The 13,692-nt window shown below is 35.6% G+C and overlaps 1 protein-coding gene across 1 annotated transcript; it reads left to right on the forward strand.

Annotated features, from left to right (window-relative positions):
- The first annotated feature begins 11,859 nt into the window (after positions 1-11,859).
- LOC117918137 lies at positions 11,860-12,888 on the forward strand. Its single transcript, XM_034834660.1, has one exon. The coding sequence runs from the start codon at positions 11,860-11,862 to the stop codon at positions 12,886-12,888; it is 1,029 nt and encodes a 342-aa protein (XP_034690551.1).
- The last annotated feature ends 804 nt before the right edge of the window (positions 12,889-13,692 follow it).

Genomic DNA, 13,692 nt, shown 5'->3' on the forward strand with positions numbered 1-13,692 from the left:
GGAAAATAAAATTACTCTTTATAATTGTGAAATTATGTACATGTTGGTAACTGTTTTCGAAAATAGCTATAAAAAATAATTTTTGAAAACTAATTTATAATGTTTTGTAAAACACAAATTTGTTTGGAAACCTAAAATATTTTTAACATATTTTTAATATTTTAAAATACTTTTAAAAATTATTTATATGTTTAATATTTTATTTTTAATCATTTTACGTGTTTTTATAATTATGTTTTAAAATAACCCATAAAAAACAAGTAAAAATAATAAAAAACAACTGAAAGTTATTTATTTGAAAACACCATGTTTTATGTTCTTAATAACAGAGACATAAAACATTTTTTGGCTATTAAACGTAGTTTTCTATTTTTTATTTTAAAGAATAGAAAACTATTTTTGAAAATAGTTACCAAATAAAACCTATTTGATTATTTTTAATGGTAGGAACAATGTGGAGTAGGCTTTGGCTCCATCTCAAAATTTTCAAAGATTATTAAGAACATATAAGAGAAACAAATAGAAATTTTGACTCTTTAAAAAAATTAAATTTTAAAAGTTAAAAAATATTTTTAATTAAATAAATAATACTTATCCTTAATTATTAATGATAGTTAATTGGGAGAATTATGATTTCAGGTGTGAAAAGTGGTGTAATTGTGGTAAAAGACAAAAATTTGTAAAAAGTGATAAAATAAAAAAGTCCATGACAAGTAAAATTATAATATGCTAAATCATGATTCTCCTTATTTTAAATTGTTTGATTGATTGAATTATTAAAAATCTATCATTTTCATATTTATTTGAGTTTCTTTATTTGAGTTTCTTTATTTGAGTTTCTTTCACCATATTTTCATGCACATTAAATATTGAAAATTATTGGAAAATATAAAATATTCTATAAAAATTAAAGGGCTTATTAGTAATATTTCAAAAGGAAATAGAAATTTAAAAAGGAAAATAAAATAAAATAAAATATTTTATGCAAAGATTTGAAGTTAATTTTACTATTATGGTATCAAATATTTTTTATTTTAAAAAAAAATTGACATGTAAATGGTTACCATAGTTAATTTCTTTTATTAAAAATAAAACAATGATTAAATGGCTTTCTCTTCAAATTTATATATGGAATAAAATTAAATAATAATTATATTAATGTGGTATTTACTTAATATTTTACGACATTATACATAGGATTTAGAAGTAACAGAAAAATGAATGATTTGAAAATGAAAAAAGAAATTAAATTAATAAAGTAAAATATCTATAGTGCTTACATAAATTAAAATATTTGAAATTAATATTATCATAATAGTGAAAAAGTTTTGAATAACATTTTCCCCAAATGCCTAAAAGACAAGTAAAATTTGACCTTCAAACTATAGTTGCCATGGCATTTGTAAGAACAATTTCACCATTGAAGCCCACATCAATTTGGCAATTACCCACCTTACAAAACATTGATCCTAACAGAAAACCAAAACATTTTGGAGAAGCAAATTACATTATGCATTACTTTAGGCAAACTGCGCATCCTGATCCAGATCCAGCTATAGACTTACTAGAGCTACTACGCATCTTAGAATTGGGGGAAGGCATCTAGACGCCTAAAAGAAGGCATAAATTAATGTACGAATCTTCGTAAAGTAACAGAAGACATGGAAATCACTAAACCTTGGTTTGTGAGGTTTGTTTTCCTTTGTTTGATGACACGGGACAATGTGATACAGGGCATGGTTGATGGTGGCCTCGAGAGCCCAATCATGTCACTAGAGTCAAGATAAGCAAGGTGACCTTTAATGAAAAACCTGACATCGTAGCAAAAATAACATCAAATTTGCACCATGAAGAATATAGTTGTTCTACTGTTATACTTTTATTATTACTTAATTGTACAAGTATAGGCAATTTGGTAAAAAAATTGGAATCACAAAACATGCCACTTCTCGTCTATGTTTACAAAATTTACCCAAGTGATGGTGGTAGGAATCAGTAATATACATCTTAAGTTACATATACCAAACTAAGATTCTCAAAAGAGGGTCCAATTGTAGATTTTCACTTTAAATTCTAAACCGTATTCTTCTAAATAAGGATCCTTTTGTAGCAAGTACCTCAGTTTCTTGGTAGAGTCGGCATTCACAAACTTATATTTGCACCAAAATCAGTTTTGCTTGCTAACAATATCAAGACCCAACCATTCCCAAAAGACAATATTATTGATAATGGGTGTCTCCACTCGAGGATAACTTGGAGGGGTGTAGACCCTTCTTTTTAGAGGATAGTTTTTTTGTTTTACTATTATTTTATTGTTTTTTAAAGGGAATGTTGTTCTTGGCTTTGCACAGTGGGGATCACCATTTTTTTCTTTTCCAACCTGGAGACCCACCAAGCTCCCAAACGTAGTTCTGGAACCCAGGCCACACTAGCAGGCGGCTTTATCTCAACACCCAACATGTATGCACCCACGACCCTCAACTCCATCATCTCCATTACCTCTATAGCAACCTTTGCACCCATCCTAATCATCATCATCTTGCTGCTACCCACATTGTGGTCACTTCCACGACATTCCATACCCATTCCATATGGAACCAGCCTTTACGCCACGCCTATAGCACCACCGCGCCTCAGCCCACGTAGTACCACACACCTCTATCTGCATGGAACCACACATCTCTATTTGCATGGAAGATGCCACCAACATCATAGCCACCACTTTCATCTACACCGGCATGGCTACCCTCGGGAAGAGCAAGCTGAGGAGAAAAAAAAGATAAACGAGCAGCAAGAGGGGAATGAGTATACCGTAGATAGGGAACAACTCTAGGTAAGTTTGTCATGAAACCTATTTTGAATTACATACTTCTCTTCTCTCATTCCTTTTGTTTGCCTGGTATCACTTTATTGATTTAGGTGTGGATAATATGGATTACATGTTGAACTTTATTTATTTTGGATATTTCTTTTTATATAATTCGTTGTTGTTGATTCATCTTCTATTCTCGTGGGTCGATTTTGGGTTACCGTGGCTTTGTTTTATATACACTGCATAGCAATCTGGAAGTATCTTTATTCATGTTTTGAATCTTCTTTAGGTTTTTCCCACCTACTTCAAGCTCACGAAAGACATATGAAATGAGGCTTCATGCATTTAATCTTTACCTTATTTTCAATTTGTTTTTCTCTATTTTTCTTTCTTTCTTTCTTTCTTTTCATTTTTTTTTACTCTGCTCGTCTTTGCTCTGTTTCTTCATATACCTTCCTGTGAGTCTCTTATTAGGTTGTACGAGGTTAGAAATGGAGTATATGAGATTGTTGAATGTCATTGTGAAGCTCCTTTTTGAGTTGGGTGAGTGAAACCAACAAATTTCTGGGCTTTTTGGGTTAATGCATAATGATGGATGGAAACCTGATGCTCCAGAGCTTTAGGTGATTGTGATGGGTTATGCAGTTTGGTCCTCAGGTGGGTGCAAGAGCTTCAACCTCATAAGGGTCTTACAGTTGAAAGAATTTTTGTTGAATCGGTGGCCAATTCTTGATGAAAGTGAAACTGACTGGAAGAATCATGTTGCCTACTCAGTCTATTCATTTGATTAAGAAGCTCTTACAGTGGAAGAAACTAGTATTACTTACTTAGTTGAATAAGTCATACCTTGGGACTAGCTTACCACCATCAACCCTACATCACCAAACCCATCATACCCCTATCCCTCACTAGTTTACCCCCATACACCTATCACAACCCACACAGTCACCCATCATCCTTCATAGCCTGAGACAACCCAAATAGTCACCAAGCAGCCTTCCTAGCTTGTCACAGCCCACACAGTCACCAAGCAGCCTTTCTAGCCTATCACAACCCACGTAGTCTCCAAGTAGCCACTTTGCACCCCAGCCCCCCACTTCTACATGGCCATGCATGGCCACCCTTCTAGTGCACCATCCAATGACCACATGTCATTATCTTAATTCTTCATCTTTTGGTGTCAAAATTCCAATTTTTTTTTTTTTAAATGGTTTCAAATAATTTTCCAAACTCTAATTTTCAAGTAATTTTAAAAATTCCAAATTTCAAAACTTCAATTTCCAGATTTAATTTTCAAAACTCAAATGTTCAAATAAATTTCAAAAACTTCAATTTCTAAATTTAATTTTCAAATTTCCATTTTTTTTAAAACTTCGATTTTCAAATTTAATTGTCAAATTCAAAAAAAATTCCAAAATTTAAATTTTCAAATTTAATTTTTAAAAATTCCATTCTCAAACAATTCTTCAAAATTCCAATTTTCAAAACTTCTATTTTCGAATAATTTTCTAGAATTTCAAATTTCAAATAATTTTCAAAACTCTAGTTTCTTTCAAATAATTTTAATTCCACTCTAGTTTTCAAATATTTTTTTAATTATACCAGTTTTCATCTTTCATTAAGGTTTTAAGTTACTAAAAATCCTGTTTTTAAATAAACTTGCTACATTTCCTTTCAGGTAAGCACTTTCACAAATTTTCTTTGACTTTAAAATAATTTTCCGCTTTTCTTGATTTTTAATAAGCATGAATATGATTTTCATAATTCCAAAACAATGGAATTTGTGGGATTAATTCATGCAAAATCAATTGGGCTTTGGTGGGGCCCTACATATGAGTCTTCTCTTTTGATTGTCGATTGCTATACTTAATGAATATTGTTTGATCTTTGTCTTGCTCTTTGATATGCATGTGATATATTTTGTATTCATTATTGTGTACTTACTCTGTTTCATGATAACACTTTATTACCTATTGTCAAGATACGCTCTCACTCTTTGTTTATTTATTCGTTATCATGACTTGCTTTTGATCTATGATCATTTTAGTATCCATTGATCTCCTAGTTAATTGTTATGCTTGCTTCACCTTATTTAGTAGAGACCTTATTATAGGGCTTAGAGGGGTGCTACGACTTACCATCGTAGTTTCCAATAGGTAACTTGACCCCCGGACCCGATTTAAGTTTTCCATAGACTGTCTTTTCCAAATAAGGAGTCACACTTAGGGCTTTCTTTCTTATTTTGTTTTCCCTTAAAAAAAAAACGGTGACTCCAAATCTTTTCTAAAAATCATATTTTTCACCAAATAAATAAAAAAACGAGTTTCGCCTTTGAGTGGGAACGCTTCAAGCGAAATATGGGGTCCACAAAATGGTGACTTTGCTAGGGAAGTTTGAAGGTCAAGCTTGAACTTAAGTTGAGGCAAATGTGGCGTTTGATTAGTCAGTTGATGGATACCTTCTCTTTGTGCTTCTCTATGCTTGAGTGATTATAACACATTGAGGATTTTGATGTGGCGATTTTCTATGCTTGATTGTTATATCCATTTGTGACATTGATGTGGTGATGATATCGATTGATCCTCTTGCTTGTCTTAGCATACTGGTTCTACTTTTGCCATAATTATCCTGCTCACTTTGGCATGTATATTCACATTGTTGTATATATTGTTTATCTTAGTGTTGATTCCTTTGCTTGTATATTATCTCAATCATCTTTGAGCATGCTATCCTTGTTGCTATTCATCTTGATTGTCATGTTCTTGTTTAACTTGTGTGTGGACATGGATGATATACTTGTGCTCTACTTGATTCCTTGTTGCATGACTGCTATTTTCCTATGTGATTACATGTTACTTGTCTATGTGGGTCACACATCTATCCCTTTACCTCCAACCCTCTGGTTTTAGTCATCCTCTTCATTTCGATTCTTACATTTGCAAGTGTAAGGCCTTGTGTGTGTTCGTTTCTCTAACTAAGCTAGTGGTTAGGAGTAGGGTCTAGTGACGAGCTATATCGATGTTTGGGAGCATTGTGGAGGAGGCCAACACATTGATGCTGATTGAAGTCCAATCTTTGAAGACCTATATGGCCCAGAGCTAAGTGTCATGGATAGTTGTGCGATCAATATGTTTCCTCTTATGCTTTAGCTTTATAGGGTTTTTGGATGCACCCATACCACTCACTGGCACTCTAGTTGATTATTGAGTGTTGAGAGTTGCATATTTGGAGTCACGAAACAAGACATGGGATGACTTAACCCAAGAGTTTCTGCGATAGTTTTCATTTAATACTATCGTGGATGTGTTTAGGAGAGAGCTTAAGGCTTTGAGGTAGAGATCTGAAGAGTCCATTTCTTCATTTATTTCCCACTGGCGCGAGAAGATAGCAGAGATTGTTCATAGATCATTAGAGAGAGATAAAATACAGATGGTTTTGAGGAGTTTGTAGCCTAGGATTGCTAGACATGTGGTCGGAGTACCTTTTACAGATTTTGGTTCTCTGGTTTTAGCTTTGTATGATGTTGAGGATGGTGTATCGAGAGAATTATAGACAGATTCTTCATCTACTGATGCTAAGGGGAAGAAAACATTCGGATGACAAAGAACAACTGATATGGGCACTATCACTTCTACTAGTCAGAGGACTCCCAGGCAACATCAGTCAGTTCCACAGCCTACTAGGACTCACCTTTCTTATCCTTCTCAGTAGTATAGGTCATGAGTACCTCCTTAGCCGTATGATCAAGCTTACTTGCCTCCCACACTAACACTGCCTTACTATGCCGCACAAGGCATAGAGAGACCTCCTGTTTCATATCCTATCCCGGTACAACCATACTACGCAACACAACTTGTAGCGAGACCCCCAACTTCTTATCTTAGACCTAGAGATCTACAGACTTCTGTTCCTTTTGTTTTAAGGGTGCAGAGACAATTCTCACAGTTGGGTATGTCATTGAGCCAGACTCTTTAGAAGCTCACAGAGGCCAGATTATTGACAATTCTTGTTCCTAGGCTGTTGCCTTAGCCTGTCTCGCCACAGTTTAGGATGGATTTACATTGCACATATCATCAGGGGCCAGGGCATGAGATAGATCATTGTACCACTTTGAGACATGTCATCCAAGACCTGATTGATCAAGGTTTGGTTCACTTGGGTCAACGAGTGTAACCACAAACCCATTACCAGCCCATACTACACATGCAGTTTCCCCTCCGGCCGATGACATACATTTCATTGACTTTGCTGAGTTTGATGATCATATCCACATGCTGAGTAGGGATAAGTTAGAGTCGGAGCCTATAGTAGTAGATGGGATTTATGAGGTAAGTGGAGTGACCTTGGGCCCACGGATGCCCACACCATTCAGATTGGTTGTCGATGTGACAAAAGTATAGTCAACTGTAGTTGAGCCATTGACTTTCCTATGTTACAGTGTTCAGACTCCGTTTGTTTTGATTTCAGATGTTGATGAGGCCCATACTCCATATGTTGATGATGTTCATACTCCAGATATACAATATGTTATTCGCAAAGGTAGGGTAGTACAACAACAACCCCCCACAGCCGCTAGACCCTTGGAAGGGAGATCCTCTCATGAGGAGGTCAGGAGAGAGGATGATGAGATTCTGAGACAATTGTAGAGCACCTAGGCTCGTATATCTATTTGGAGATTACTGGCATCTTCTAGCACTCATAGAGATGCATTGATTCGGGCCTTGAGTCAGATTAGGGTTAAGACTACCTTTACTCTAAACGGGTTGATCCACATGATGAGGACTAGTAGAGCCACTTGCATTGTATTCTCTGATGATGACTTGCCACCCGAGGGTTCGGACCGTACACGTCCTCTATACATCTTAGTTGGTTGTTCAGACCATTGAGTCCCATCTGTCATTTTGGACAATGGTTTGTCCTTGAACGTCTGCCTGTTAGCTACTGCCATTGATCTCGGTTATGCGGTCTCAAACTTTTGTCCCTCTACTCAGACAGTCAGAGCATATGATAGTACTAAGAGGGAGGTCATAGGCACTTAGGAGATCGAGTTATTGATAGGTTCGACCACATTTCCTACTCTATTCCAGGTTTTGAGGATTCTTACATCCTTTAACCTGCTATTGGGCTGACCTTAGATTCATAGAACTGGAGCTATTCTTTCTTCCCTTCATCAAAAGGTGAAGTTCATTCATGATGGGCAGGTCGTCACAGTGCAGTCTATTGGAGATATGTTTGCTTTTTCCGAGCTAGTGCTTTATATCAGTCATAGTGATGATGACCTATTTTTGACTTGGTTCACATTTGATGAGATGCAAACTCTTGAGATTGAGGACATTTGCAGAGACTTCGTGGCTATGTCATTTGATCAGCACAACAACATAGTGGTACTTGACATGATGAGAAGCATGTCTTATCTGTTTGGCATGGGATTGGGTCAACGTTAGCATGGGCCCAGTGAGTTTATAGTTATCCTTGATCATGATGTACCATTTGGACTCGGGTTCATTCCTACTAAGGCCAATTATCGATATATGGCACGATTACACAAGGAGAGGGTGAAAGCCCAATTAACTCACACACCATTTGACTATCCTATTTGCCCATTGATTACTACTCAAAAAGAGCATATTTTAGATAATAATTCTCATGAGTTTCATGTCTTTTGAGTAATAATTATGCCTAAAATACTCAATTAGCATGTTGTTGCCCTTGCAAGAGTTACTAACAAGTTTTATGAAGTTTTAGAGTCATTTTAAGGTATAATTTTGATAAATTGGTGACAAAAGAGATTAATCAAATTGAAGAAAACAAATAAAGTTGATGATGATCCAAATGCATAATGAAATAAGCAATGCAATCAGTTTGGATTGGGATTTGGAGCTTAATTGAAGGTGGTGGAGATGGATTAAACATGAAGAAATGAGAGAAATTGCAAAGAGGAGTCGGAAAAGCATATTTCTCGATTTCACATGACCATGCGAAATTTTCGCATAGTCATGCGAAATGAAACAGCATGGGTATTGACTGCAGCACATAAGGGAATTGTGAAAAGCAATTTCGCATGACCATGCGAAATTTTCGCACAGTCATGCGAAACGCTCCAGAAAAACGAAAATGAAGCGATGGACTCTCCACTTTGCACCATCATGCGAGATTGCTAGGGGCTCGTGCGAAAATGCATTTTCTCCAGATTCCTTGATGAAGAAGCATCCGGAAGACCTCTAAAATGTTGCCAAATGTCTTTTTTACCTTGGCCTATAAATAGAAACGAGATGAACTCATTTAAAAACTTTTAAACTTTTGATACATTTTCTAATTGTAGAACTTTTTAGATTTCTTTTCTCTATATAATTCTCCACTTTACTTCAGTTTCTCTCATTTTCTCGATAGCCAAACATGTCTTGTGAGATCAAATCTCCAAGCATGAGTGGCTAAATCTCATTTTTCTCAGAGGAGGGAGGATCTAGAGGCAAGATCTATGGTGAATTAGAGAATTGAGCCTGAATTACAAAGGTAATTTGATCCAATTGATTGATTAATTGAAATTTGGGGATTTTTCTCTTCAAATTGTCTTGGATGATTACTACAATGCAAGCTAGGTAGATTCATCAAATTCTTAATGCTAGATTTGATGAAATTGAATAGTTGCATTGTGTGAATCATTGGAAGATAGTTTAAGATGAATTGAATTTATGATTCAAATTGATCTCTTGGATTAGATTACCTAATTTGGACAGAAATTAGATCTAGACCTAAAGCTAAATCAAAAATCGGTTTAGATGAAAATTTAGGTTTTCAATCTAACTTGATGAAAATTAGATCTCAACATCTATTCACCATGGAAATTGCTCTCTAGAAAATCCTAACTCCGAGAATCTCACATCTTATTAATTTTCTTCTCCTTTTCACTTCATTTTCCTCTCAATTTGAATACATTGTTATTTTGGAATTTTATCATGCATTTTCAAATCAATTTCATTTGATCACAATCATTTCTTATCATCTCATTCAAGCCTTAATTACCAAGAATAATCCATCCTTGTGGACGATACCTAAAAACCATTATACTACAGTAGTTTGTACTAAAACCACTTTTTGATCGGGTACAAATTGCTATAGAATAGTGAATTAGGTTATAAATTTTGTTTTGATCCAATAAACGACAAAATCCGAGCGATAAAAAATGGCGTCGTTGCCGGGGATGGTGCCAAGGTGATTGAGGCATTTTCTTTAGTGAGGATTAACTCTTGTTATCCACATCACAAGATTGGTGAAGTTCTCTTTACCGATTCTCCATTTTTTTATTATTTTTTTATTCCATTTTTTATCTTTTATTTTTCTCTTTTGTTCTTTTTGTTTTGTTTTGGTTTTTCTTAGCTTGTTTTGTAGGCTCTCCATTGCATGCTACATTGAGAATAAAATTCAAGGGAGAGATTGAAAAGAACTTACATTGCTAATCATCTTTGGTTTGTGATCCAATTGTTGAGGAAATGGAAAATCAAGGGGAAAATCAACAAACTCAACAAGGACCAAACAATGGCAATTCTCACATGTCTAAATCAATGAGAGAATATATGCATCCTCAAAGGATAGGCATGGGATCATGTATAGTTCTTCCTAATGAGTCTATTGTGATAAAAACTCACTTGGTACCCCTTCTACCTCAATTTCATGGAATGGAGAATGAGAATCCTTATACTCACATCAAGGATTTTGAAGAAGTTTGTCATACTTTTCAAGAAGGGACTGCATCCATAGAACTTATGAGATTGAAGCTTTTTCCATTCACATTGAAGGATAAGGCTAAGTTGTGGTTTAACTCGTTGAGGCCCCAAAGCATAAGGTCATGGTTGGAACTACAAACAACCTTCTTAAAGAAATTTTTTCCCACACATCGCACAAGTGGCTTGAAGAGGCAAATTACCAACTTTGTGGCATTGGACAATGAAAAATTTTATGCTTGTTGGGAAAGATATATGGAAGTAATCAATGTTTGTCCTCATCATGGTTTTGACACATGGATGTTGGTGAGTTACTTCTATGAGGGCATGTCGCCAACTATGAAGAAATTGCTAGAAACCATGTGTGGAGGTGACTTTATGAGCAAAAGTCCCGATGAAGCTTTTGAATTTTTGAATTATGTGGCTGAAATATCAAGGTCATGGGATGAGCCACATGAAAGGGATTTACACAAGTCCAAGTCTCAAAGCAATTCAAAAGGAGGAATGTATATGTTGAATGAAGATGTTGATCTACAAGCTAAAATGGTAGCTTTGACAAAAAGGCTAGAGGAACTTGAAGCTAAGGGATTTCATGAGGTGAATGCAATATATGATAATCCAATTTACATGGAGCAATGTTCTAATTGTCAATCTATAGAACATGAAGTGAGTGGTTGTCCTACAATACCAGCCATGGGGGAAAGACTTGTTGAGAATCATCCGAACATGTCATGGAATTGTGGACAAGATCAATTTTCTTCAAGGCAATACTCACAAAGCCAACAATTCATGGAAGACTCTCCACAACAAGTTTCTTTGGTTGAGCAAGCTATTGTAAACTTGAGTAAAATTTTGGGAGATTTTATTGGTGATCAAAAGAATATCAATACTCAAGTAAACCAAAGGATAGATCATGTGGAGACATATTTCAATCAGAAATTTGATAGCTTGCAAACCAATCTCACACAAAAGATTGAGAATATGCAGCTTGTTATTTCTAAACTCACAAGCATGCATACGGTGCAAGAAAAAGGAAAATTCTCTTCACAACCCCAACAAAGTCCAAGTGGAGTCCATGAAATTGGAGAGACAAGTGAAAGTTCTATTGAGAAGGATGAAGTCAAAGCAGTCATTACCTTAAGAGGTGGTAAGCAAGTTGATCAACCTATGCCAAAACCAAAAGAGAATAAAGGAAATGAACAAAAGGAAAATGTGAAAGAACAAGAAAAAGGGAAAAAGGTGAAAGAGGATGATAGATCAAAGGAAGATGAGATTGTTAAAGAAGAGGTTAAGAAGAAAGATATGCTCTTAGCTCCACCTTTTCCCATGGCTCTTCAATCCAAGAAAGTGGTAAATAATGCTCCAGAAAATTTTGAAGTTCTCAAGCAAGTCAAAGTCAATATACCACTCCTTGACATGATAAGACAAGTTCCAACCTATGCCAAGTTTCTTAAGGATTTGTGTACCATAAAGAGAGGGATGCATTTGAAAAAGAAAGCTTTCTTGACTGAACAAGTTAGTGCAATCATCCAATGCAAAACCCCAATCAAGTATAAGGATCCGGGATGTCCAACTATCTTGGTGAATATTGGCAACACTTTTGTAAAAAGAGCACTTTTAGACTTGGGGGCAAGTGTGAATCTTCTTCCTTACTCGGTATATAAGCAATTGGGGCTTGGAGAACTAAAGTCTACTTCCATCACACTTTCATTGGTGGATAGATCGGTTAAGTTTCCAAGAGGAATTATTGAAGATGTGTTGATCCAAATCGATAACTTCTATTATCCGGTTGATTTTGTGGTGCTTGATACGGAACAAGGAACTAGTGGAGTCAACCATGTTCCTATTATACTTGGTCGACCTTTCCTTGCCACAGCAAATGCATTGATTAATTGTCGAAGTAGGGTAATGCAACTTACCTTTGGTAACATGACAATTGAGCTGAACATTTTTCATTCATGTAAGAAGCATGGTACCAAAGAGGAGGAGGAACTTAAGGAGGTTTATTTGATTGAATTGCCTATGGAAGAGCTAGTGAAAGAAAAGGTTGAAGATAATTTTTTAAAACTCGGTGAAGCAATTTCCAATGAACGGATTGAAGTTTGGAGGATCAATGAAGAAATTCAACCTTTGAAGTTAATGAAATGGTCTTTTAGCTTCAAGAAAGTGAAAACAATGAAGCATGGTATGAAAAATAATCCAAAGACCATGAAAAAGAAGCTCAAGGAATGGCATGACCAACTTATTCAAAAGAACAAGTTCAAAGAAGGCTATTTCAAGCCACATATTTTTCCGGGAAAGCTTAAGTACCAAGGAGTTGGTCCATTCATTGTTTGCAAGCCATATCCAAATTGAGTATTGATGCAAAGGTTAATGGGCTTAGTTATGTCAATGGCTAGCTAGCCTAATGGTTTTTCATTTCTTTAGTTTTCTTTGGATTTTGATTTTTTTTTTAGTTTCCATTAAATAAATTCATCTCAATTCTCTGATTTGTGTTTTGGAGGACTTTCCGGATGGATGGAATGCATGAAGCAAAGGAAAAAGGAGTTTTAATGACCCATCACCATTTTGCACAGTCATGCCAAAACAGGGAGGTCATGCCAAAATAGCACAATCATGCCAAAACAGGGAGGTCATGCCAAAATAGCACAATCATGCAAAAACAGGGGAGTTTTCATACCTTTGAAAATGTGCAAACCGAGTCTGTCCCAGTTGGCATGATCATGCGAAATTCTCGCATGATTGTGAGAAACTGATAAGGGTAGTGCAAACAATTTTTTAACCCTTTGGACCATTTTGCATAACTATGCGAACATTTCACATGACTATGCGAAATCCATCTTAAAGACTGTAGTAAAATGAGCCATCTGGACCACTTCGCACACTCATGCGAAATTTTCGCATGACTATGCGAAACTAATGTGGATGACTGCAGAAATTTCATGCATATGGACCATTTCGCATCAGCATGCGAATTTTCGCATGACTATGCGAAAATTATGCTGAAGGCTATAATAAGATAAAACTCTCTTGACCAATTCGCATGTACATGTGATTCATGCCTAATTGGTGTCTCAGCTGATTTGTGTCCAGCTAGTGCTCCTTGATGGCGGGAGTAATCAACAAAATTTTTAACCTATAACACCATGAACTAGGGTA

The sequence above is a fragment of the Vitis riparia genome, chromosome 7 (assembly GCF_004353265.1).
Source record: "Vitis riparia cultivar Riparia Gloire de Montpellier isolate 1030 chromosome 7, EGFV_Vit.rip_1.0, whole genome shotgun sequence".
Taxonomy (NCBI): Eukaryota; Viridiplantae; Streptophyta; class Magnoliopsida; order Vitales; family Vitaceae; genus Vitis; species Vitis riparia.